This window comes from Pleurodeles waltl, chromosome 7 (genome assembly GCF_031143425.1).
Source record: "Pleurodeles waltl isolate 20211129_DDA chromosome 7, aPleWal1.hap1.20221129, whole genome shotgun sequence".
Classification (NCBI taxonomy): domain Eukaryota; kingdom Metazoa; phylum Chordata; class Amphibia; order Caudata; family Salamandridae; genus Pleurodeles; species Pleurodeles waltl.
The window spans coordinates 1,037,959,402-1,037,985,885 of record NC_090446.1 but is presented as its reverse complement, the minus strand read 5'-3'; the positions used below and the strand labels follow the sequence as shown (position 1 = coordinate 1,037,985,885).

The 26,484-nt window shown below is 44.2% G+C and overlaps 1 protein-coding gene across 2 annotated transcripts in view; it reads left to right on the top strand.

The window, feature by feature from the left end:
- Nucleotides 1-26,484, top strand: part of APOH (apolipoprotein H) — a 388,934-nt gene that overhangs the window by 231,213 nt on the left and 131,237 nt on the right. For both annotated transcript variants that reach the window (XM_069199884.1, XM_069199885.1), the window contains one exon: nt 18,077-18,256. In XM_069199884.1, coding sequence (XP_069055985.1) covers nt 18,077-18,256 — 180 coding nt within the window. The remainder of the gene's footprint in view (nt 1-18,076; nt 18,257-26,484) is intronic.

Here is a 26,484-nt window from a genome sequence, read left to right as displayed (position 1 = left end):
AGGGTCTGACGTGCACACCTCCCACGTTTACAGACTGTTCCCAGCTGGGCCTCTGCGGTCTTCTGGGCCCAGCGACGCAGGTCCTCCCACTGTTTCCTGCAGTGGGTGCTCCGCCGGCAATGGACCCCCAGGGTTCGCACTTCCTTGGCGATGGCTTGCCACAACCCTTTCTTCTGGTGGGCGCTGACCTGATTGGGAAACAATGAGAAAATGGGGGACAAGATGTAAATGATACCAATCCAGCAGTAAGCTTTGGCGACACACAACGAACACTGCTAATCCACACTGGCAATATCCCACACATAGCATGTGCATGCTACAGACCTGATCAGTCATGACATGTCAATGTGCACACACGTACATCGTAAAACAACACCCAACTTGTGGGACCAAGGATGTTATACTGACCTGTTGTCCTGGAGCTCCGTACAACCGCCCATACAGGGGTTCACATACACTGTGAAATAATATCAAAAACAATGCACAAGGGCCCTTGGAATGATGAGGAGAGCAAGCCCAGGGGAACAAAGTAGAGTAAATAGCAAATCTCTCCTAAAAAAATAATAGATATGGGTACATGTACCTCGTAACTTAGTTTATATGAAATATCTTGGAAACCATAAATGACGCAAAATACCTTTGGATATGCAGCAAAAATATGTACATGTATTATATATGTATTGAAAATATCTCCTTTTTACAAACAAACTAAGTAGAAATATGGCCGCTGCAATACATTTTGTTTGCATCTTATCTTGCTAGTCCTATTTCTTTGTTCTTGTAGAGATCTGTTATTAGCACGTGGCCTCAGCAGTTTTAAAGACGGACTCGCAAAGGGTCTGGTTTCCCTTTTTGCGACTGGAGAAGCGTTTCAGAATGCCGAATTTCCTAATAAGTATGTAGTACAAATGAAGATATTTTGCCTTTATTGGCATGCACGATTAGATCATGACCAATATTTAGTTGTATTTTCATTGTGTTTTCCTGATTTTGAGACCGTGTAGCTCTACCTGTCTCCTTCTATGGTAACCAGAGCACGTAGTAGCATTTGCCCGTCTATTGTTCCAAAATGTCTTGACGTATGCCAGGCGAGTGAGCTTTCCGTTATGGCATCCCCAGAAGTTTGAGAACCCTGCCTGCCTGCTGGGGTTCCTGGACCTCCGACTTATTCCTTCCCCATTTCGGAGGGGGGCATGGGTGGGAGGCCCGGAGAACCAACCTTGTTGAAGTGCTAATGGAGGAATATCCTTTTCACAAACATACAAGACTAGAAATATGTATCTAATAAGAGAACACTTTTATAGAGTTCTACTTTTAAATTTTTTTCTCATTGGAGATATGTATATTTTTTGGTGCATACAAGATCGTGTATACCTCCCCTATATACATACGACTTTCAGTTGCTACCCACATGTTTAATAAATTAGACCTTAAAAGCGCCCAGCCTTTTGTTCTGTTTTCACTGGCAGCATGTTTGGCTACATGCAAGATGTCTATACTGTTTCTACATTTTTGAGAGCCCTGTTTATATATACACTACATTACAGAGATGCTTTACAAATTCAAATATGTTCTTCTAAGGTATTTACAGGATATAAGGTTATTTCTTTTCAAAGTCCTTAATTCTTTGATATTCTGTTATCTTATGCTTTGGCATATAGAGCTAGTTCTTATTATCACTTGTCTAGTACTGGTAATTTGAATTTTGTACCATATCCTCTGACAACTACATCCAATGATCTAGAGGAGATTCCATTTGCCTATATATGTATCTTTCTTTCTTATTGGATGAATCAGCTATGTTTGAACAGATCATGAATTTAGTCCACATGTGTGCAAACATGGTGGTGGTTTTATATAGATTCTATTCTATCTTTGTGGTATTTGACATTTCTTCAGGTGTTTATTAGCATGATTAAGGTATAATATGGTTTCTTCACATCTCCTTTGCCGTGTTTATTTGTTGGGATTTATTTTTTTCCGTCTAGCTTGGTCCTTTTGCCAATTGGCAGTATTGCGATAATTTTTGGTTCTGGGAGCCATAGAGGTATTTTTGTTTTTTCATCTAGGTCTACTTGAAGGTCCGCCACTCAATATCCTATGATTTGCCCTGAAGAAGGTGGCTACTGAATTATATTTTTGTCCACCGAAACGCAAGTCAGCACATAGGCGTCTAATGACATACTAAAAGATCCAACAGATGAGTTATTAAAGTGGATCGTGTTTCAGTAATATAAGTAGATCAGCTTGGCACATAGGCGTCTATTGACATACTATAGGAGCCAACAGATGAGTTATTAAAGTGGATCATGTTTTAATAATATAAGTGGATCAGCTTTACAGATATAAAAACAAACGGTGAAACAAGTGGACCACAAAAATCGACTTGGGAACAACACAGACTAAAAAATAACAGATTTTTTCCTTTTTGATTAAATACATAGACGCAGCTATTTAATGTTATTAATAAATGGTGAAGAACTTTGATCATCAACATATGTTCGGTCATTAAGGATGCAAGGATGAAATCATTGTTTTGCTTCTCTTAAGAGTTCAACATAATCAGAGTGATTTTAAAACCGTAAGAATTTATAAGTTACTATTTGTGATGTTTTATTGATTCAGTGTTCATATTATGTTTATATTATTTGTCCCCTAGATTTCTTTATTTCTGATTGTTTATATTTTGGGGTTTATACCTTTAGTCAATTCTTATTACAGTCCATGTTTCTCCTCATTAGACCAAGTTTTATGGATGGCTTTTTTTATATGGATGTTGCCCTGTATGAATGTTTGAGTGATTGCAGTGTTTTATTTCTTGTGAATCTTCAGTAATTGTTTGTTAGTGTAACAGGGTATATTTAACTTTCTAATTTGTACGTAGGAGATATTTTCAATTCATTTATAATAAATGTACATATTTTTGCTGTATATTCAAGGGTATTTTGCATCATTTATGGTTTCCAGAATATTTCATATTAACTAGGTTACGAGGTACCTGTACCCTTTTTTTTTTTTTTTTTAGGAGAAATTTGCAGTTTACTCTAGTTGTGGTTCTGAAGGTATACAATAATATGGATCAGAAACATGCTTTCCATTGCGAAGTATGGAAGACAGGTTTAATTCTCCAAGTGTGAGGAAACTTCATAGGAAAGTCCGCAGCATTCACTTGACAAGTGATGATAAACGGTTACAAATATCATGGTTCAAAATTGACTGTTAACCTGTAAACAGGAAAAAGTGTGGGGATAGCCAAACCTTGCACCAGGAAAAGAATGAAGAGTCGAATTAGTTCATTCTTGGTCTGCTAATTGGACTGAGGAGGGTAACAAAGAGACAGCTTGTTCAATGCTTAGTGCTTTGGAAAGTGTGAACGATATTGGGTTAAGAAATTCTTGTATGTGGTAATCTATGAAGACAAAACATATCTGGCAGAAAGCAGTAGGCATTTTTTCAGCTGTGGGTATCTTAGAAATTGTGAAAATGAGAACATGCCAGCAGTCCCTATTATAACTGGAAACCCTTCAAAGAGCTGAAGATCCATTCTGAAATAAGTAAAGATTGAATGCCACAGTTCAGGAGCCACTGGTAGAGGGAGTAAATATCCAAAAGGTTTGGAATGCAATAATTGTTTTGCACATAAATGGGAGAAGCTAGTGCATATTTTAAACATCAGATTGATCTGTAAGTCGCCAAGGAGAATGCAAAACAAGATCTAACATGGTCTTAACTTGTCTATGGCCTAAAAAGTAGAATCCTGGCACACATGCATCTCATCAAGGTGTTCTTTGGTAAGAATAAAAATAGCTTGTAGGCAGTCTGAAATACAAAGTGTTATATTGTATAAATTGAGTTTTGAGCTGAAAATCCTCTAGCTAATTAGGATTCAATCGAAGAAAGAATGAAAAATTACAACCACATGGTGAGCAGGGATAATAGGCAGGTTGTAAGTGACAGCTCTGGGTGACAATTAAATAATGCATCAGCCAGAAGATCACTTAATCCTGAAATACATGTTACGGTAGCCGCATTGTAAAAAGAAAAATCCCCCATCTGGCTAGGTAACTGTTCTTACATTGGAGATTTTGTACACATTGTTTGTTAGTATGTTCACTCTGAATTTCAAAGAGTTCCTTGGTGCCCATCAAATGTTGTCTCCATTTGGAAAAAGCCATTTTCATAAATAGTGACCAAATAGCTGTGTTCACTTTCTTGCAAAACTGTGGACAAATAGAAAACAGATTATTTGTGTCCATCACTCTTTTGTAGTGTTAATAAGACAGCCCTCTGTTTTTGTTTGGACGTACAATCTGAATGCCACTGAATAATTATCAACTGCCAACAGTGCGGAAAGCCATTTTCTACTTGTCACATTTACTTGCAAGAGATGCTATGCACCTTGCAAATCGAGTTTGGTGAACATTTGTGCTTCTTGCTCTGATTCCCGAATGCTTTTAGAGGTAAACAAAATACTGATGTGATTGTGATTTGATTTAAACCTCAGTAGCAGATGCTGGCTCTAATATCTTGATTGCTCTTTAGATCAAACAACTGAGGTGCCACAGCTTCAGATGAATGTGCAATAAATACATTTTGCAAGTTTTTCAGTAAATAGAGCTTAATTCTCTCCTTCCCATCCTCCAACAGGGAATAGACCATCCAAAGAATATGCCAACAACTACTTTAATTGGTCTGGCACAGTATTATTCCCTCTGATGGGGAAGAGAGCAGATGTCAATTTTAGCAAAAGTGAAGAAAATGAAAAATGCTAAGGTATCACTGAAGAGAAATTAGGCATGATTAGTCTTGATTAGCTGTGAAATTGTTCACTTCATAATAGGCGGCCAGTAACCTCCTTCAGCATAACAACGGTCACAATAAAACTCTGATGATCATGATATTGTTCTGGCAGTCCAATAGACAAATAGACTTTGCTTCTTTAAATAAAGAATTCTAAAAATCACAGCATAGTTATGGAAGCCTATTACATTAAAATAAAGCACTTCTGTATCATTTCCAAGAGAGATCTTTAATGGTAATGAAACCATCCTAACTGGCCTTGAGGCCAGTGGCACTGACTTACCTTAAACAGTTTAGTCTACCACAGGTGCCTTTTAACTCTCTTAGACATTGTTAGCCTAATCACGAGCAATAAACATTCCACATGCTCCAACATCCAGTGGCATGGAATATTAGTAGTTCCTCATTCTTCAGGTCTCATAGCCATAGGCAAGAGGAATAACTAACTGTAACAACCACTCATTGATAATCGAATATAAGGGAGCCATTGCACACCCTCTCTCTTCTCTTTTTCAGAGGTCAGGTGTCTACTCAAATCCTTTTGTGGATGTATAGGTCAGACACAGGCTATATGTCCACAATCACCACAATAAAGGCACAAGACAGCCTTTCACCCTCCACTAAAAGGACCCTGGCTCCCCTATTTGCATAGGTTCCTCTTGGATGAAGATTCCAATGTATTTGTGGGTCTTCAAAGGAGATGGAGTCTGGTGGAATTGGTAAACCCCATTTAATACCTTTTTGTCTTGTACTATCTCTCTCTTTAGGTTTATGTTAAATTAATAGAGCTATATCAAGTTCTGAAACTGAAATACGTTGACGAGTATGGACTAACTTCTCCTTGATCTCTTCTTTTAATCCACAAGGAAATAATGTCATTTGGGTCTTCTCAACCAAAGTAGTCCTGACTACCAATTGCAGAAACAAGTCATATAGATAAGTATATCTATACCACACTATTCAGCATCTTCTTAAAGCAAATAAAAAGTAGTATGCCAGGGAAGTATCTGAGATGGTAAATAAAGGATTGGCCCAAGCTAAGTCAGGGCAAGTAAAAGAGCTGATTAGATATTTCTTCTTAGCTCGGTCTTGCATAATCTGTGAAATGTGGAAGGTGAAATCCCCATAACTCCCCAGGATCTCAAGGAAAATGTGGAGCACCAAAAGGGACTACTAGGATATCAGTATACTTTAATGGTGAGTAGTGTTTTAGAGCCATATTTTTAAGAAGAAGTTGCTGTAATTCTTGAGCTGAGTGATAAAAAGGATCCATGGAAAAGACAGTCACTGGCATAACAATCTGCAAAGGATTGAACTCTTTGAACTTTTCTCTAACTTTATTTTTGATTGCCTAAGGAAAAGGCGACGCCATGGTACAACCCTGCACCTACTATAAATAAGTGAAAGGTGTCAAGCATTTCCTTAAAAGCCTCCCACTAAGAACACAAAGCCATTAAGGACAGATCTAACCACCTTGATAATATCTGATAATATTGGTAGTTCTTGATTGTTGGTGATTATTGATGCAGGAGTTGATAAGCAAGAAACAGTGTTCAGAAAGAGCACAGCATACAGCTTCCCAGACAGGGGAATCCTATAAACAAATGCAGGACTGTAGGAAGTTGGCTCTGTATGTGCTATTTCAAAGTAAGGAATAGCATGCACAGAGTCCAAGGGTTCCCCTTAGAGGTAAAATAGTGGTAAAAATAGATAATACTAATGCTCTATTTTGTGGTAGTGTGGTCGAGCAGTAGGCTTATCCAAGGAGTAGTGTTAAGCATTTGTTGTACCTACACATAGACAATAAATGAGGTACACACACTCAGAGACAAATCCAGCCAATAGGTTTTTATATAGAAAAATATCTTTTCTTAGTTTATTTTAAGAACCACAGGTTCAAATTCTACATGTAATAGCTCATTTGAAAGGTATTGCAGGTAAGTACTTTAGGAACTTCAAATCATCAAAATTGCATGTATACTTTTCAAGTTATTGACAAATAGCTGTTTTAAAAGTGGACACAGTGCAATTTTCACAGTTCCTAGGGGAGGTAAGTTTTGATTAGTTTTACCAGGTAAGTAAGACACTTACAGGGTTCAGTTCTTGGTCCAAGGTAGCCCACCGTTGGGGGTTCAGAGCAACCCCAAAGTCACCACACCAGCAGCTCAGGGCCGGTCAGGTGCAGAGTTCAAAGTGGTGCCCAAAACACATAGGCTAGAATGGAGAGAAGGGGGTGCCCCGGTTCCGGTCTGCTTGCAGGTAAGTACCCGCGTCTTCGGAGGGCAGACCAGGGGGGTTTTGTAGGGCACCGGGGGGGACACAAGCCCACACAGAAATTTCACCCTCAGCAGCGCGGGGGCGGCCGGGTGCAGTGTAGAAACAAGCGTCGGGTTTGTAATGGAAGTCAATGGGAGATCTAGGGATCTCTTCAGCGCTGCAGGCAGGCAAGGGGGGGGTTCCTCGGGGAAACCTCCACTTGGTCAAGGGAGAGGGACTCCTGGGGGTCACTCCTCCAGTGGAAGTCCGGTCCTTCAGGTCCTGGGGGCTGCGGGTGCAGGGTCTCTCCCAGGTGTCGGGACTTTGGATTCAAGGAGTCGCGGTCAGGGGAAGCCTCGGGATTCCCTCTGCAGGTGGCGCTGTGGGGGCTCAGGGGGGACAGGTTTTGGTACTCACAGTATCAGAGTAGTCCTGGGGTCCCTCCTGAGGCGTCGGATCTCCACCAGCCGGGTCGGGGTCGCCGGGTGCAGTGTTGCAAGTCTCACGCTTCTTGCGGGGAGCTTGCAGGGTTCTTTAAAGCTGCTGGAAACAAAGTTGCAGCTTTTCTTGGAGCAGGTCCGCTGTCCTCGGGAGTTTCTTGTCTTTTCGAAGCCGGGGCAGTCCTCAGAGGATGTCGAGGTCGCTGGTCCCTTCGGAAGGCGTCGCTGGAGCAGGATCTTTGGAAGGCAGGAGACAGGCCGGTGAGTTTCTGGAGCCAAGGCAGTTGTCGTCTTCTGGTCTTCCTCTGCAGGGGTTTTCAGCTAGGCAGTCCTTCTTCTTGTAGTTGCAGGAATCTAATTTTCTAGGGTTCAGGGTAGCCCTTAAATACTAAATTTAAGGGCGTGTTTAGGTCTGGGGGGTTAGTAGCCAATGGCTACTAGCCCTGAGGGTGGGTACACCCTCTTTGTGCCTCCTCCCAAGGGGAGGGGGTCACAATCCTAACCCTATTGGGGGAATCCTCCATCTGCAAGATGGAGGATTTCTAAAAGTTAGAGTCACTTCAGCTCAGGACACCTTAGGGGCTGTCCTGACTGGCCAGTGACTCCTCCTTGTTATTCTCATTATTTTCTCCGGCCTTGCCGCCAAAAGTGGGGCCTGGCCGGAGGGGGCGGGCAACTCCACTAGCTGGAGTGTCCTGCTGGGTTGGCACAAAGGAGGTGAGCCTTTGAGGCTCACCGCCAGGTGTGACAATTCCTGCCTGGGAGAGGTGTTAGCATCTCCACCCAGTGCAGGCTTTGTTACTGGCCTCAGAGTGACAAAGGCACTCTCCCCATGGGGCCAGCAACATGTCTCGGTTTGTGGCAGGCTGCTAGAACTAGTCAGCCTACACATATAGTCGGTTAAGTTTCAGGGGGCACCTCTAAGGTGCCCTCTGTGGTGTATTTTACAATAAAATGTACACTGGCATCAGTGTGCATTTATTGTGCTGAGAAGTTTGATACCAAACTTCCCAGTTTTCAGTGTAGCCATTATGGTGCTGTGGAGTTCGTGTTTGACAGACTCCCAGACCATATACTCTTATGGCTACCCTGCACTTACAATGTCTAAGGTTTTGTTTAGACACTGTAGGGGTACCATGCTCATGCACTGGTACCCTCACCTATGGTATAGTGCACCCTGCCTTAGGGCTGTAAGGCCTGCTAGAGGGGTGTCTTACCTATACTGCATAGGCAGTGAGAGGCTGGCATGGCACCCTGAGGGGAGTGCCATGTCGACTTACTCGTTTTGTCCTCACTAGCACACACAAGCTGGTAAGCAGTGTGTCTGTGCTGAGTGAGAGGTCTCCAGGGTGGCATAAGACATGCTGCAGCCCTTAGAGACCTTCCTTGGCATCAGGGCCCTTGGTACTAGAGGTACCAGTTACAAGGGACTTATCTGGATGCCAGGGTCTGCCAATTGTGGATACAAAAGTACAGGTTAGGGAAAGAACACTGGTGCTGGGGCCTGGTTAGCAGGCCTCAGCACACTTTCAATTGTAAACATAGCATCAGCAAAGGCAAAAAGTCAGGGGGCAACCATGCCAAGGAGGCATTTCCTTACACAACCCCCCCCCAAACGAAAGAGGATGAGACTAACCTTTCCCAAGAGAGTCTTCATTTTCTAAGTGGAAGAACCTGGAAAGGCCATCTGCATTGGCATGGGCAGTCCCAGGTCTGTGTTCCACTATAAAGTCCATTCCCTGTAGGGAGATGGACCACCTCAACAGTTTAGGATTTTCACCTTTCATTTGCATCAGCCATTTGAGAGGTCTGTGGTCAGTTTGAACTAGGAAGTGAGTCCCAAAGAGGTATGGTCTCAGCTTCTTCAGGGACCAGACCACAGCAAAGGCCTCCCTCTCAATGGCACTCCAACGCTGCTCCCTGGGGAGTAACCTCCTGCTAATGAAAGCAACAGGCTGGTCAAGGCCATCATCATTTGTTTGGGACAAAACTGCCCCTATCCCATGTTCAGAGGCATCTGTCTGCACAATGAACTGCTTAGAATAATCTGGAGCTTTTAGAACTGGTGCTGAGCACATTGCCTGTTTCAGGGTGTCAAAGGCCTGTTGGCAGTCCACAGTCCAGTTTACTTTCTTGGGCATTTTCTTGGAGGTGAGTTCAGTGAGGGCTGTCACAATGGATCCATATCCCTTCACAAACCTCCTGTAGTACCCAGTCAAGCCAAGGAATGCCCTGACTTGAGTCTGGGTTTTTGGAGCTACCCAGTCCAGAATAGTCTGGATCTTGGGTTGGAGTGGCTGAACTTGGCCTCCACCTACAAGGTGTCCCAAGTAAACCACAGTTCCCTGCCCTATCTGGCATTTGGATGCCTTGATAGAGAGGCCTGCAGATTGCAGAGCCTTCAAAACCTTCCTCAGGTGGACCAGGTGATCCTGCCAGGTGGAGCTAAAGACAGCAATATCATCAAGATAAGCTGTGCTAAAGGACTCCAAGCCAGCAAGGACTTGATTCACCAACCTTTGGAAGGTGGCAGGGGCATTCTTTAAACCAAAGGGCATAACAGTAAACTGATAATGCCCATCAGGTGTGGAGAATGCTGTCTTTTCTTTTGCTCCAGGTGCCATTTTTATTTGCCAGTACCCTGCTGTCAAGTCAAAGGTACTTAGAAATTTGGCAGCACCTAATTTATCAATGAGCTCATCAGCTCTTGGAATTGGATGAGCATCTGTCTTGGTGACAGAATTGAGCCCTCTGTAGTCCACACAAAACCTCATCTCTTTCTTTCCATCTGTGGTGTGAGGTTTGGGGACTAAGACCACTGGGCTAGCCCAGGGGCTGTCAGAGCGCTCAATTACTCCCAATTCCAGCATCTTGTGGACTTCCACCTTGATGCTTTCCTTAACATGGTCAGACTGTCTGAAGATTTTGTTCTTGACAGGCATGCTGTCTCCTGTGTCCACATCATGGGTACACAGGTGTGTCTGACCAGGGGTTAGGGAGAAAAGCTCAGGAAACTGTTGTAGGACTCTCCTACAATCAGCCTGCTGTTGGCCAGAGAGGGTGTCTGAGTAGATCACTCCATCTACTGTGCCATCTTTTGGGTCTGATGACAGAAGATCAGGGAGAGGTTCACTCTCTGCCTCCTGATCCTCATCTGTTACCATTAACAGATTCACATCAGCCCTATCATGGAAGAGCTTAAGGCGGTTCACATGGATCACCCTCTTGGGGCTCCTGCTTGTGCCCAGGTCCACCAGGTAGGTGACCTGACTCTTCCTCTCTAGCACTGGGTAAGGGCCACTCCATTTGTCCTGGAGTGCCCTGGGAGCCACAGGCTCCAGAACCCAGACTTTCTGCCCTGGTTGGAACTCAACCAGTGCAGCCTTTTGGTCATACCAAAACTTCTGGAGTTGTTGGCTGGCCTCAAGGTTTTTGGTTGCCTTTTCCATGTACTCTGCCATTCTAGAGCGAAGGCCAAGTACATAGTCCACTATGTCCTGTTTAGGCTCATGGAGAGGTCTCTCCCAGCCTTCTTTAACAAGGGCAAGTGGTCCCCTTACAGGATGACCAAACAGAAGTTCAAAGGGTGAGAATCCTACTCCCTTCTGTGGTACCTCCCTGTAAGCGAAAAGCAGACATGGCAGGAGGACATCCCATCTCCTTTTGAGTTTTTCTGGGAGCCCCATGATCATGCCTTTTAATGTCTTGTTGAATCTCTCAACCAAGCCATTAGTTTGTGGATGGTATGGTGTAGTGAATTTATAAGTCACTCCACACTCATTCCACATGTGCTTTAGGTATGCTGACATGAAGTTGGTACCTCTGTCAGACACCACCTCCTTAGGGAAACCCACTCTGGTAAAGATACCAATGAGGGCCTTGGCTACTGCAGGGGCAGTAGTCGACCTAAGGGGAATAGCTTCAGGATACCTGGTAGCATGATCCACTACTACCAGGATATACATATTTCCTGAGGCTGTGGGAGGTTCTAGTGGACCAACTATGTCCACACCCACTCTTTCAAAGGGCACCCCCACCACAGGAAGTGGAATGAGGGGGGCCTTTGGATGTCCACCTGTCTTACCACTGGCTTGACAGGTGGGGCAGGAGAGGCAAAACTCCTTAACCATGTTGGACATATTGGGCCAGTAGAAGTGGTTGACTAACCTCTCCCACGTCTTGGTTTGTCCCAAATGTCCAGCAAGGGGAATGTCATGGGCCAACGTTAGGATGAACTCTCTGAACAGCTGAGGCACTACCACTCTCCTAGTGGCACCAGGTTTGGGGTCTCTGGCCTCAGTGTACAGGAGCCCATCTTCCCAATAGACCCTATGTGTTCCATTTTTCTTGCCTTTGGACTCTTCAGCAGCTTGCTGCCTAAGGCCTTCAAGAGAGGGACAGGTTTCTTGTCCCTTACACAGCTCTTCCCTTGAGGGTCCCCCTGGGCCTAAGAGCTCAACCTGATAAGGTTCAAGCTCCAAAGGCTCAGTTCCCTCAGAGGGCAGAACTTCTTCCTGAGAAGAGAGGTTCCCTTTCTTTTGCTGTGTTGCAGTTGGTTTCCCAACTGACTTTCCTTTTCTCTTGGTAGGCTGGGCCATTCTTCCAGACTCCAGCTCTACTTGTTCACCCTGTGCCTTGCACTGTGCTCTGGTTTTCACACACACCAGTTCAGGGATACCCAGCATTGCTGCATGGGTTTTTAGTTCTACCTCAGCCCATGCTGAGGACTCCAGGTCATTTCCAAGCAGACAGTCCACTGGGATATTTGAGGAGACCACCACCTGTTTCAGGCCATTGACCCCTCCCCATTCTAAAGTAACCATTGCCATGGGATGTACTTTTCTCTGATTGTCAGCGTTGGTGACTGTGTAAGTTTTTCCAGTCAGGTATTGGCCAGGGGAAACCAGTTTCTCTGTCACCATGGTGACACTGGCACCTGTATCCCTCAGGCCCTCTATTCTAGTCCCATTAATTAAGAGTTGCTGTCTGTATTTTTGCATGTTAGGCGGCCAGACAGCTAGTGTGGCTAAATCCACCCCACCCTCAGAAACTAGAGTAGCTTCAGTGTGGACCCTGATTTGCTCTGGGCACACTGTTGATCCCACTTGGAGACTAGCCATACCAGTGTTACCTGGATGGGAGTTTGGAGTGGAACCTTTCTTGGGACAGGCCTTGTCTCCAGTTTGGTGTCCATGCTGTTTACAGCTATGACACCAGGCCTTTTTGGGATCAAAGTTTTTACCCTTGTACCCATTGTTTTGTGAAGAGGCTCTGGGCCCACCCTCCTGTGTAGGTTTTTGGGGGCCTGTAGAAGACTCTTTACTATTTTTAGTTTTGGTTGTCTCATCACCCTTCTGCTGGGGAGTCTTTGTGACCCCTTTCTTTTGGTCACCCCCTGTTGAAGTCTTGGACACCCTTGTCTTGACCCAATGGTCCGCCTTCTTTCCCAATTCTTGGGGAGAAATTGGTCCTAGGTCTACCAGATGCTGATGCAGTTTATCATTGAAACAATTACTTAACAGGTGTTCTTTCACAAATAAATTGTACAGCCCATCATAATTACTTACACCACTGCCTTGAATCCAACCATCTAGTGTTTTCACTGAGTAGTCAACAAAGTCAACCCAGGTCTGGCTCGAGGATTTTTGAGCCCCCCTGAACCTAATCCTGTACTCCTCAGTGGAGAATCCAAAGCCCTCAATCAGGGTACCCTTCATGAGGTCATAAGATTCTGCATCTTGTCCAGAGAGTGTGAGGAGTCTATCCCTACACTTTCCTGTGAACATTTCCCAAAGGAGAGCACCCCAGTGAGATCTGTTCACTTTTCTGGTTACACAAGCCCTCTCAAAAGCTGTGAACCATTTGGTGATGTCATCACCATCTTCATATTTAGTTACAATCCCTTTGGGGATTTTCAACATGTCAGGAGAATCTCTGACCCTATTTATGTTGCTGCCACCATTGATGGGTCCTAGGCCCATCTCTTGTCTTTCCCTCTCTATGGCTAGGATCTGTCTTTCCAAAGCCAATCTTTTGGCCATCCTGGCTAACTGGATGTCCTCTTCACTGGAGTTATCCTCAGTGATTTCAGAGTTGTTGGTCCCTCCTGTGAGGGAACCAGCATCTCTGACTATTCTTTGTGGAGTCAGGGCTTGAGAAGCCCTGCTCTCCCTAAGTAGGACTGGAGGGGGGGAATTTCCCTCCAAGTCACTATCTTCATCCTCTGAGTTGCCATCCTCAGAGGGGTTGGCCTTTTCAAACTCTGCCAAAAGCTCCTGGAGCTGTACTTTGGTAGGTTTGGGGCCCATTGCTATTTTCTTTAGTTTACAGAGTGACCTTAGCTCTCTCATCTGTAGATGGAGGTAAGGTGTGGTGTCGAGTTCCACCACATTCACATCTGTGCTAGACATTATGCTTCTAAAAGTTGGAATACTTTTTAAGAAACTAAAACTGGTTCTAGAATCTAATTCAAACTTTTACAAACTTTTAAACTCTAAAAGAAATGCTAAACAGGATCTAACACAAGGCCCTAGCAGGTCTTTTAAGAATTTAGAAAACTTTTCAAATTGCAAAAATCAATTTCTAATGACAATTTTGGAATTTGTCGTGTGATCAGGTATTGGCTGAGTAGTCCAGCAAATGCAAAGTCTTGTACCCCACCGCTGATCCACCAATGTAGGAAGTTGGCTCTGTATGTGCTATTTCAAAGTAAGGAATAGCATGCACAGAGTCCAAGGGTTCCCCTTAGAGGTAAAATAGTGGTAAAAATAGATAATACTAATGCTCTATTTTGTGGTAGTGTGGTCGAGCAGTAGGCTTATCCAAGGAGTAGTGTTAAGCATTTGTTGTACCTACACATAGACAATAAATGAGGTACACACACTCAGAGACAAATCCAGCCAATAGGTTTTTATATAGAAAAATATCTTTTCTTAGTTTATTTTAAGAACCACAGGTTCAAATTCTACATGTAATAGCTCATTTGAAAGGTATTGCAGGTAAGTACTTTAGGAACTTCAAATCATCAAAATTGCATGTATACTTTTCAAGTTATTGACAAATAGCTGTTTTAAAAGTGGACACAGTGCAATTTTCACAGTTCCTAGGGGAGGTAAGTTTTGATTAGTTTTACCAGGTAAGTAAGACACTTACAGGGTTCAGTTCTTGGTCCAAGGTAGCCCACCGTTGGGGGTTCAGAGCAACCCCAAAGTCACCACACCAGCAGCTCAGGGCCGGTCAGGTGCAGAGTTCAAAGTGGTGCCCAAAACACATAGGCTAGAATGGAGAGAAGGGGGTGCCCCGGTTCCGGTCTGCTTGCAGGTAAGTACCCGCGTCTTCGGAGGGCAGACCAGGGGGGTTTTGTAGGGCACCGGGGGGGACACAAGCCCACACAGAAATTTCACCCTCAGCAGCGCGGGGGCGGCCGGGTGCAGTGTAGAAACAAGCGTCGGGTTTGTAATGGAAGTCAATGGGAGATCTAGGGATCTCTTCAGCGCTGCAGGCAGGCAAGGGGGGGGTTCCTCGGGGAAACCTCCACTTGGTCAAGGGAGAGGGACTCCTGGGGGTCACTCCTCCAGTGGAAGTCCGGTCCTTCAGGTCCTGGGGGCTGCGGGTGCAGGGTCTCTCCCAGGTGTCGGGACTTTGGATTCAAGGAGTCGCGGTCAGGGGAAGCCTCGGGATTCCCTCTGCAGGTGGCGCTGTGGGGGCTCAGGGGGGACAGGTTTTGGTACTCACAGTATCAGAGTAGTCCTGGGGTCCCTCCTGAGGCGTCGGATCTCCACCAGCCGGGTCGGGGTCGCCGGGTGCAGTGTTGCAAGTCTCACGCTTCTTGCGGGGAGCTTGCAGGGTTCTTTAAAGCTGCTGGAAACAAAGTTGCAGCTTTTCTTGGAGCAGGTCCGCTGTCCTCGGGAGTTTCTTGTCTTTTCGAAGCCGGGGCAGTCCTCAGAGGATGTCGAGGTCGCTGGTCCCTTCGGAAGGCGTCGCTGGAGCAGGATCTTTGGAAGGCAGGAGACAGGCCGGTGAGTTTCTGGAGCCAAGGCAGTTGTCGTCTTCTGGTCTTCCTCTGCAGGGGTTTTCAGCTAGGCAGTCCTTCTTCTTGTAGTTGCAGGAATCTAATTTTCTAGGGTTCAGGGTAGCCCTTAAATACTAAATTTAAGGGCGTGTTTAGGTCTGGGGGGTTAGTAGCCAATGGCTACTAGCCCTGAGGGTGGGTACACCCTCTTTGTGCCTCCTCCCAAGGGGAGGGGGTCACAATCCTAACCCTATTGGGGGAATCCTCCATCTGCAAGATGGAGGATTTCTAAAAGTTAGAGTCACTTCAGCTCAGGACACCTTAGGGGCTGTCCTGACTGGCCAGTGACTCCTCCTTGTTATTCTCATTATTTTCTCCGGCCTTGCCGCCAAAAGTGGGGCCTGGCCGGAGGGGGCGGGCAACTCCACTAGCTGGAGTGTCCTGCTGGGTTGGCACAAAGGAGGTGAGCCTTTGAGGCTCACCGCCAGGTGTGACAATTCCTGCCTGGGAGAGGTGTTAGCATCTCCACCCAGTGCAGGCTTTGTTACTGGCCTCAGAGTGACAAAGGCACTCTCCCCATGGGGCCAGCAACATGTCTCGGTTTGTGGCAGGCTGCTAGAACTAGTCAGCCTACACAGATAGTCGGTTAAGTTTCAGGGGGCACCTCTAAGGTGCCCTCTGTGGTGTATTTTACAATAAAATGTACACTGGCATCAGTGTGCATTTATTGTGCTGAGAAGTTTGATACCAAACTTCCCAGTTTTCAGTGTAGCCATTATGGTGCTGTGGAGTTCGTGTTTGACAGACTCCCAGACCATATACTCTTATGGCTACCCTGCACTTACAATGTCTAAGGTTTTGTTTAGACACTGTAGGGGTACCATGCTCATGCACTGGTACCCTCACCTATGGTATAGTGCACCCTGCCTTAGGGCTGTAAGGCCTGCTAGAGGGGTGTCTTACCTATACTGCATAGGCAGTGAGAGGCTGGCATGGCACCCTGAGGGGAGTGCCATGTCGACTTACTCGTTTTGTCCTCACTAGCACACACAAGCTGGTAAGCAGTGTGTCTGTGCTGAGTGAGAGGTCTCCAGGGTGGCATAAGACATGCTGCAGCCCTTAGAGACCTTCCTTGGCATCAGGGCCCTTGGTACTAGAGGTACCAGTTACAAGGGACTTATCTGGATGCCAGGGTCTGCCAATTGTGGATACAAAAGTACAGGTTAGGGAAAGAACACTGGTGCTGGGGCCTGGTTAGCAGGCCTCAGCACACTTTCAATTGTAAACATAGCATCAGCAAAGGCAAAAAGTCAGGGGGCAACCATGCCAAGGAGGCATTTCCTTACAAGGACAAAAAAGCAAAAATCAGAAACAGGAGGCATCTAAGTGGATGATGAGCATAACACTAAATGCAGACCAAAAAGAGTGGTGTCACATTCTTCTCTGCTCACTGCCTCCTTATGCACGGTGTAGGGACAAAACAACATCACAGGAAAAAGGTTGGCACAATCTTCAACTGGTTAACTCTGAAAGCAAACACTGGAAAGGTGACCATTTTGGACAGGAGTCACTTTAAGGCTGCCCAAGCCTTCTCAGGAGAACGGTGTTTTGCAGAAACGGCAGGCTTAAAACCTTGTGGCTGACATCCTTATTTCCCTCCAACCTTCTGCATTTTGCCAGCTGACTTCTCAACCTGGAAAGGGGAACAGGGAATCTAAGAACATTTCAAACTGCTGCGGCCATTGGAATGCAGATGCATGCTGGGCAGAGTTAGAGAAGACTCCTCACCACACACCAATCACATGGACCAAAGAATTGTTTCTCTCTTTGGAAGTGAGGCTATACAGTCAAGTCACCGCCTCTGCTGGTTTTCATTCCCAGTTCTGGCAATGATGTTGTTGCTTCTATCATAGTCTTCAAATCTACAACAGAAACATGGTTCACATGATCCAATGAAGTAACGTGACTGCAATTCAAGGACTTCCTAACACATCTGCTCCATCCCAAAGTAAGTTTGTCAAAAGTTTTGGTTTTACAAATCATGAATACCTGCATGCCTCTTTAATAGGGCATGCCAGGAAAACTGGATTCCTTTTGTATTCAAAGGAGGCAAAGACATGTGAAAAAAAAAGAAAAATAAACTACAGTTTTCAAGATAATAAAAGAGGAACTTGGTTTTGTTTAGGATACAAAGTTGTCTTTCTCCACAGTGTGGGTGGTGATGTGAAGATGTAAATTACAAGCAATAAATGTCCCAGGTAAGTAATGTGGCCATGTTCAGTACCATTCAAAGTTACTCTGGATTAGTAACTATGGCTACTGTCTTTTCATTTGTATGGCATTTTTGGCCGTGTAGAGCAGCATTACTTTTGTATAAAACGAGAAAAGCATAGCACAGATCATTAGGAGATGAGGAAACAACACAGATAAGAAAATAAAAATATAACCTTCTTGAGCAAGTTATAGACACATAAGAATTAAATTTGCCTCTAGTTTATTATAAATACCTTCTAGAACTGCCTGCTCCTGTGAATGATTGACTCAATAATGATCTTTCTTTCCCTAACAGATGTGAAATGTGCTCGCCCTACAGACATTGAGAATGGGTTCATGACTTTTGCCACTGAAAGAGAGTACGACTACTTGGAAACTGTTCAGTATGGCTGCAACCCTCCATATACACTTGATGGACCACGGAGATCAAGATGTGATAAAAATGGGGAATGGTCTTTAACACCAACCTGCAAATGTAAGACAGTGTGTGGAATTTATGTAACAGATAAAAATGTATCCATTAGTTTCCTGTAATGGCTGTTCTAATCAGGTGGGTGGGTTTTTAGAGAATGATAATGCGCCTGATCCATTTACAGAGGTAGAGATCTATAATGACATTTCCAGTCAGGTCGGTATCTTTATAAGGTTGTACATCACTAATCTGAGGTGAACAATATCAGCCGACCAAAATATTGTATCCTCTACATCGCCTACCACTACATATTAAACCGAGGTATAGATTTACTATTCTCAAATCAAGTCATAGTCAAGTGACTGTTCCTGCCCAGTTGGCTGTTACAGATGAAACACTGTATCAAAATATCTTCCCACTTTCCCATATATCAGTCTACTTCTGTTTACATTACCTTTGTTTGCATTAATATGCAAAGTGTTCTACTCACAGAAATTATTAAACTAACGTCAGGAAGTCAAAAAATCCAAGATGCATTTAATGCAAAAGTAACAAGTACGTAGCACAGCAAATAATCAAGAGAAAATTGTCATTTCTACCGACCAGAACTCTAATCCAAAATGGCCATTTAGAGCTTATAATGCATGCAAAATATTTACATTTCTCCCTGTACAAGTCTGTGAAGCGCAAACATGTGACTGAAAATGTTTACTTTCAGCGAAACGTATCTATTGAGCAGGTGGCTGAAACCTCTCAATGAGAAAATGCAAGGCGTCTTTTAAGCACAGATACAGTACATGAGTACACTGCAGACTTCATTAGTTTTTGTAGAACCATGCTTCTGGTTGCCAATATAGAGAGACTGTCTAGTAAGGTGTCAAGGAGGCAATCCCTTCAAACATGCATACGAAGCATCAATAATTACCTAAGGTGTACAGATGGCGCATTGCAGCTGCTCCACGTCGGCATATTCGCCATATCAGCATCCCTACGAGGTCCTACTTTCACCCCAGTCATGCAGCACAGGGGTGACTAAGGACAGAAACTAGTCACCCAACCCCACCCAATGTGCAATCGATTACAGTCCAGCAAGGTGTTAAGGAGGCAATCCGTTCAAACATGGCACACTGGGCATCAAGAGTTACCCAAGGTGTACAGATGGCACATTGCAGCTGCACCACATCGGCATATTAGCCATAGCAGCACCCCTACGAGTTCCTACTTTCACCTCAACCAGGCAGCACAGGGGTGACTAAGGACAGAAACTAGTCACCCAACCCCACCCAATGTGCAGTCAATTGCTGTATATTTTATTCAAAAGTAAATAGGCACCAAGCAAACATCCTTCCTCATGTACTGGAGCTAATGGTCTGTGAAGCTGTCTATCATACACCCTAGCAATCCAAGTACCCTTATCACATCTCTTAGTGTAGGAAGAGACGTCCTCACACACTAGAGCTAACTCCATCTGCCCTGGCTCACGGTCTGAGCTTTCCTCTCCACAGCTAGCACTAATAAAACTCCATCCCACTCAACCGCTGTGTCTAGCAGCGGAGTGTACAATAGAGCTTGGGGTGAACTGCTGCTACCCACTCCATCATTCTACATAAGTGTAACAGTGCCTAAGCTCAAGGGGGACACAGTGCATGAGACATAGCACACAAACCCACAACCTACTTTGCATGCTACCAGGCGACATGAATGATCAGACATGGGTCCCATTGCTCACACTGTGCCTATCCATACACTGTGTTGTCCCCCTTTTACTAAGTGCAAAGCCCATAGGTCTCAGCAATATGAGAGCTATTGGCCTGGTCAATGTTTTTTAGCCATGTTGTATAGCAGCGTTGTAGTGCTTTTTTCCCTGGCTTTCAGCCAAGTTGAAAAACAGCCATGCTGCTACCCAACATGACTGAAAGACATTTGCAAAGCCAATATCTCTTGCAGTGCTGATACCTCTTGGCTTTGCCAATGCTTGTTTATGTTTTCCCCCTACCCCACAAGGCCTTCTAATGCTTTGCCGACCTTTGATGTTTGTTATAAGGACTCTTGCATAGCAACAAGACTGCTTGATTTGGGGCAGCAGCACCTCTGTGTTGTAGGCGACAAAGTCACTCCCACACTAATTGTCAGCTGTCGGCCCAACCCCCCCACCCGGCTCACTAGCAGCACCTCACCAAAACTTGACCAGTAAAGGTGATTTGTGGCAGCCTTGCATGGACTCTGAAAATCCCTCAGGGAAAATGTGATGGAAACAAGCCTTACCCTCTTCTCTCCGCATACAAGTCTCTTACACACATACGCAAGAAAAAAGATGCAGGACAGTGTTCAATACATTTTTTTAAAAGACTGCATCCACGATAAAACACATGAGCTTCTATGATTAGGATAATAAGAAATAACAGAATCAGGATTGTAAAAATTTGAGATGTGAATATTAACAACCCCAACATATTGTCATGACATGAATATACAATTCCTACCTAAAAGCCTAATCTCCTGCCCCTACGTGAGAGCATGACGATGTAAGCCAAATCTGTCTGTACAGTATCCATAAGAAGCACATCTCACCCGTTACCGTGGTACAAGGTCAGGCTGCCAGTCTCCAGATCCGTGAAGACACAAAGTCTGAGGCTGGCTGAAAACCGGTATGCAGCGTAGATGGAAATTCTGGATGGGACCCCCTCTAATGCTCTTTGTCCTACAAGATCTTTTTTTATAAAGGACATGTTTACTTCCTTGCACAGAAGCCTGATGTGGGTATGTACCTAAGCGCTGGACTGTTTACACAGGCTTGGGGCTGCGAATAAAAAATATTATTGTGTGTGCATTGCATTCCGTTCTTGTGAGGAAAGGAACATGATACAAAGTATGTAATCCATAGCACTGATAATGACACTTTGGCAGAATAGCAGCTGATATTGGAATTAAAACAATACCACTTAAAGTTTTAAGAAAATAAAATGAATAAAAACAACTGGGTAAAAGGGCACAGCCTGCAAGCCTAGGCTGCGCTATCACTGTGCCCAAGTGACTAACTAAAATGGACCCACAAGATCCTCCCCTATTGCCAGAATAAGGGCGCGAAGTCCAAGCCCTAATGTTATAAATGCTCAAATAAAAGAGTAAGAAATTTGAAAGCATAGCTAAAAATATACATAAGAGACATATGTCTAAATTAACAAACCAAGCAGGCCAACAGACAGGCCAAATTAAAAGGCAATTTGGTGTCACACTTTCCTTTTAAAAAAGCAAATGGTTGAATTTTAACAATAATCATGTTCTTGCAAGAAACCTACGATGTCATCAAGGGAGACTGAGACCAACGAGGATTCCACTTAGGCAGGTGACAAGTTGATCAAAGTGTTGGCAGATGCATCCACGGAGCAGAAGTGTGCAGAAGCCTCCGGCGCAGAATGAACTGTGTAAGTAGCACTGTTCTGTATGCCAGAGGCCGTTAGAGCCAGAAAATCCACAAGCAGTGGGTCATAGGATGCCTCAGGAATCAACCAGTCTCAAGGGGCATGTCCGTGAAGGAACCCTCATTGAGAACATTAAGAGATCCGTGTCCACAGGAGGAGCAGGCTGCACGTCAAGACACATTATTGGTGCACATTCGAAGATGCACCAGGTGCAATGGAAGCCTGGCTGGACACACATCACGACTGGTCTGAATGTCAAAGAATAATCTAGCTCTTGCTTCTCAAGCAAGGAAGCTCTGAAATACTGCATCATGTGTTCACGACACAGTTGGGCTGGTGGTATCTCCATCACTCTGCTTTGCTGAGAGAGAACATCCACTGTGTATAAAAAATAGCAGTAGCAGAATTCCGCAAGTAATGCCAAAGCTATAGTGAACCCGCCAAAGACACTAAAAAATAGTGAGCGTATGGCAGCATGTATCACTCCAAACACGGTCTGGAAGGTGCTAACAAATCCAGTACAGACCGTGTTAAAAAAGTGCACAGTCCCCGCAGTATTCAGTGCATTGAATATTCTGCTGACCAATTCGCCAAAATGCTTTGGGAAGTTGGTATTTAATAGGCATTGTATCTTGGCTGATGACCTTGCTATCTGGAGATCGTACATCTCTCTGCCTCATGACAGGGCCACATGTTTCTGGAACAATAGCACCTTTAGTCTGCTCAGCCTGTCAAAGATTACATTAGAAGTAGCAATGTGGGGCCACAAGTCTGACATTTTTAATTGTTGTGTGGGGGGAGGGAATTAAGCATGTCTGCAACAAGTTACCATTTGAGTAGCTGAAATCATGTAAGCCATTCCCAACTTCATTCCGTAGCAGCTTCAATCGTTCAGAACCACGTAACTTAGAAAGTATCTGAAATACTGGACAAATCAAAGAGATGGGGGTACCCTTTAGATAGCATGCCAAATTCATGACCTTTGTATTGTACAGGCCGTGCAATGACACCTGTTTACAAATCATAGAATGACTAACAGTATTCTCACTTTCGCTTCCGCTAAGAAAGACCTCAGTTTCGCTGTTCATACATTTGTAATCAAAAGGCAACTCCCACACCTCGTGTATATGACTGTCTCCTAGCTGCTCAAACCTCTCTACTGCAAAGGTGCAAATGGGCAGATTTATTACTACACGTATTATCCATACTGGTGAAGGGATTTCCGCTACGGTGAAAGACAACTTTTCCAATTTCTCAATCTTAAGCATGATGCAACTTGCTTCTTTTTTAGCCATTATCCGTTGTTATCTGGACAAAAAATGGGTAATGTTAACGTGCTTCCAGGGCACGTGGCCACTTTTGAGATTCTGCAGTGTCCAACTTAACTGCATGATAGAACGCAGCTGGCATTGTCCATATTGTAAAAAGGCCACATCATTCTGAATGATATGAATTGCAGACAACACAATATTATTTAAGGTGTAAATTCTGTTGGACAGAATGTTCATTCCATTTTCAACAACAGATAAAGCCTTTTCCATGTTTTCTTTATCAATCTGCCTTATACATGCAGCAGCTTCTATCTGGAAAAGTTTCCAGTTCTCGTTATCTATGGCATGTAGGAAACACTTTGACTGTCGCTTCCTGGGTCCTAATAGGAAATCTTGTAAATTGACTTCCTCAAACAGGAGACTTAGGTGTTCTTTTACAGATTTTAAAGTAGAGGAACGCAGCTATTGTTGGCAAAGTTTACCGATGCTGTATGTAGTAATGGTACCTGAGTGTTGAGCTGAGACAAAGCGAGGATCTGGCTAGCTTGCTCTGAAACCCCCGGGGGAATTAACAAGACATGCCTGCCACTCATTTGTGTCCACTGGCCACAATAACCACCCACCAGGACTGGGAAGGGAGGAATTAAAGGTACCATTCTGCACCAAACTAGTTAATTGTTATTTAGTGAAATTTGAAAATGTTTGCCCATTGTGGAATTTAGAAGGTGAGGGGATACTGGATACCTTGAACTCTTTTATTTTTGCTAACCCCAAGCAGGATGTTTGCTTCACGGTATCATTTAAAAATATCATTTGTAAAGGAATAAGGCATGCTCTAAACAAAGCTTCCCTTTTTGCCAATATCTTTTGTTCCCCATCCACTTTTTATTTCAATAATGTTTTTCCAATATTCATAGTCTTGCACAGCAAGACGGAAAACATAGTAACCTGATTAGATTAATTTTGTGTCGGTTAGCAATAATTTCCTCATTTTGGAAGGCGTCAATTTGAAATAATATGACACAACATTGCTGGTGTCATGCCCAGTAAAATCCGCAAATGTATCTACATATGTTTTGGAACTTCCCACAGGTGGTGTTGAACAATGTTCCCACTGTCAATAATTGTTAACTAATCTTGGCGCTCTAGTTCAGTGCTGAAAGAAATGTCCGTAACGGTGATAACAAAACATTTTCCCATAATTCGCTGTGTTCAAATACACATCTTCACTTTCAATCACAGTGTAATAATCAAGCTCAGAAAGCATAGAAGCAACTGTTTTAACATCTCAGTCATTGGAAACAATACCAGGTGTAATAACATCACTCATTGAAACTTTAAATACATATGAAATTTGAATTACCTCAGTAGAACCGTGTGGGATACAGTAGTATCAAATGGAACTTTATCCCACACAATCCCATCTGAAATCGGAACTGCTGAAATGTTCACAAGGGACAAGTCTCTTTAGACCTCATGGGAAGATAGGTAAGGTGTCATCCACCTGCTCAACAGCAGAGCGTTCAGGAAGAAAATGACCATTTATCAGAAGGAAAAAGGCAATAACGAAACCAATCCAAAGCAGAAAGCAAGCAATGTCAACAGTATCCACAGATAATACCATGGATAAATTAAGCAATTGTTCTTAAGCTAAATGTACAGCTTACGTGTCTTTAATACAGTCTCAGTTGCAGAAGCAGATGAGTCACAAGAAAAGTCATCAAGGTCAATGAAATAACCAGAAGCAGTCTGTGCAAACATAAGAGCCGGTGCAGAGCTGGTGGATGGAGCCATTTGTGGTGGTTCATAGTAGACAATGTCATCTCTCTGGGACGAGTTGAAATAATAACGTTCCACATCTCGGACAGTGTTCACCAATGAAGTGGTGACAGGAATCCGCAGAAGCTCATTCTCAGCCTTCCCCATGCACTGAGCGAATTATAGCATTGGTGCTGGCAGAAATTTTGTTTATTGCTTGTAGAGGTATATCCTGTTGGGTCATGGGAGGGAAATGGGTACTACCCGAAGGACATCTAGGTCTACTGTGCAGGATCGGCCACATGGTGTAATTTGATGTTGTCAATTAAAACAAATCTGTTCTCCCTGGACCCAGACAGCAGTGGTATGATGACAATTCTGGTACAGTGTATTCCCAGGACTGGAACCGGTGCTCTGTAGGATGGGCCAAATTCCTTTTTTCACGAAATAGATCCCCTACTTTAGGAATCCAGCCTGTAAATGTTGTTGGCAAATGCCTTTTTCCTACGGTGGCGGCAGAGGTGGATGAATTCTCATCACGAAATTGCTGTGGCTCCTGTAAAACAGCAACACTTTAGGAATCCAGCCTGTAGATGTTGTTGGCAAATCTCTTATTCCCACCGTGGCGGCAGAGGCAGATCAATTCTCATCATGAAATTGCTGTAGCTCCTGTAAAACAGTGACACGTTCATTTATGTCAAATGGTGTGTCTGCTGCCACCACACCAGTACCATCAAGATCAGGGACACACATAGGTATCCCAAAAAGGACCTCATATGGGGTGCGACCTCCCAAGGATTTTCTGTGCAGATTATTTACTGCTCTTAACTACGGCCTGGACCTATAACTGTTGCTGTTAAGGACTGCTTTAGGTCTCGATTGTTCCTCTCCACCACGCTGTTTCCCTCTGGATGAAAATGGGAGGAATAGTGGAGTTGATCGCCCATCGTTCCCATGGTGTCTCTGAATGCCCTTGAGGCAAAGTGAGGGCCCTGGTCCGAGTGGAATGTTGCAACCGCATAGCTATTGATAAAGACCAGCAAGTCTTTCATAAAAGTCTGAACGTCAGCCGACCATTGTGGCCATACCCACAGGAATCTAGAACAGGGATCAACAGTGACTAAAATGTATTTGTATGCACCATCAGGTTGTAAGTACCACAGCGGTTCAGGTACAGACATTGTAGTGGTTTGTTTGAAATTAGGAGAGATGTCTGTGGTGGGCGTTTAATGGTGGACCCTTTAATTTGCTGGCAAATGTTACAGGAAAGGACACATTGCTTGGTCTGTTTGTAAAGACCTGGCCACCAGAAGCATTTTTGTTAGAGTGATATTGTAGCCACCACACCTGAGTGAGCAGAAGCAACACCGTCATGCACTGCTTTTATGAGATCTGTCCTCTGGTTTTGGTTGGAGATCACATAATCTCCCACTTCTGGAATGGTTGCAAATGCAATGTTCTGGGGACTGAGGGGGTAGGAATATTTTACAGGGAATGCTTTTGGTAAAGGCTTGCTGTCAGCTGAAGCTTTCACAGCAGCCAACGTCTCATTATCCCCTATAGTGGGAGAATGAATTATGGCAGCAACAGAAGCCGTAGCTACTGCAGATTTGGCAGCTTCATCAGCCAAAGTCTTTCCTACAACATGCACTCCTACACGTTGATGGCCCGATATATGCACTACATGAGCTTTTTATATCCTGCAACGTAGGTCCGCTACCTTCCCCAAAAGGTTTCTGTGCTTGATGGTGTTCCTTTTGGAATTTCTAAAGCCATTAAGGTGCCAGTGATTAGGGTAGTCATTATAATAATACGAATCACATACAATCGGTGTTGGTTG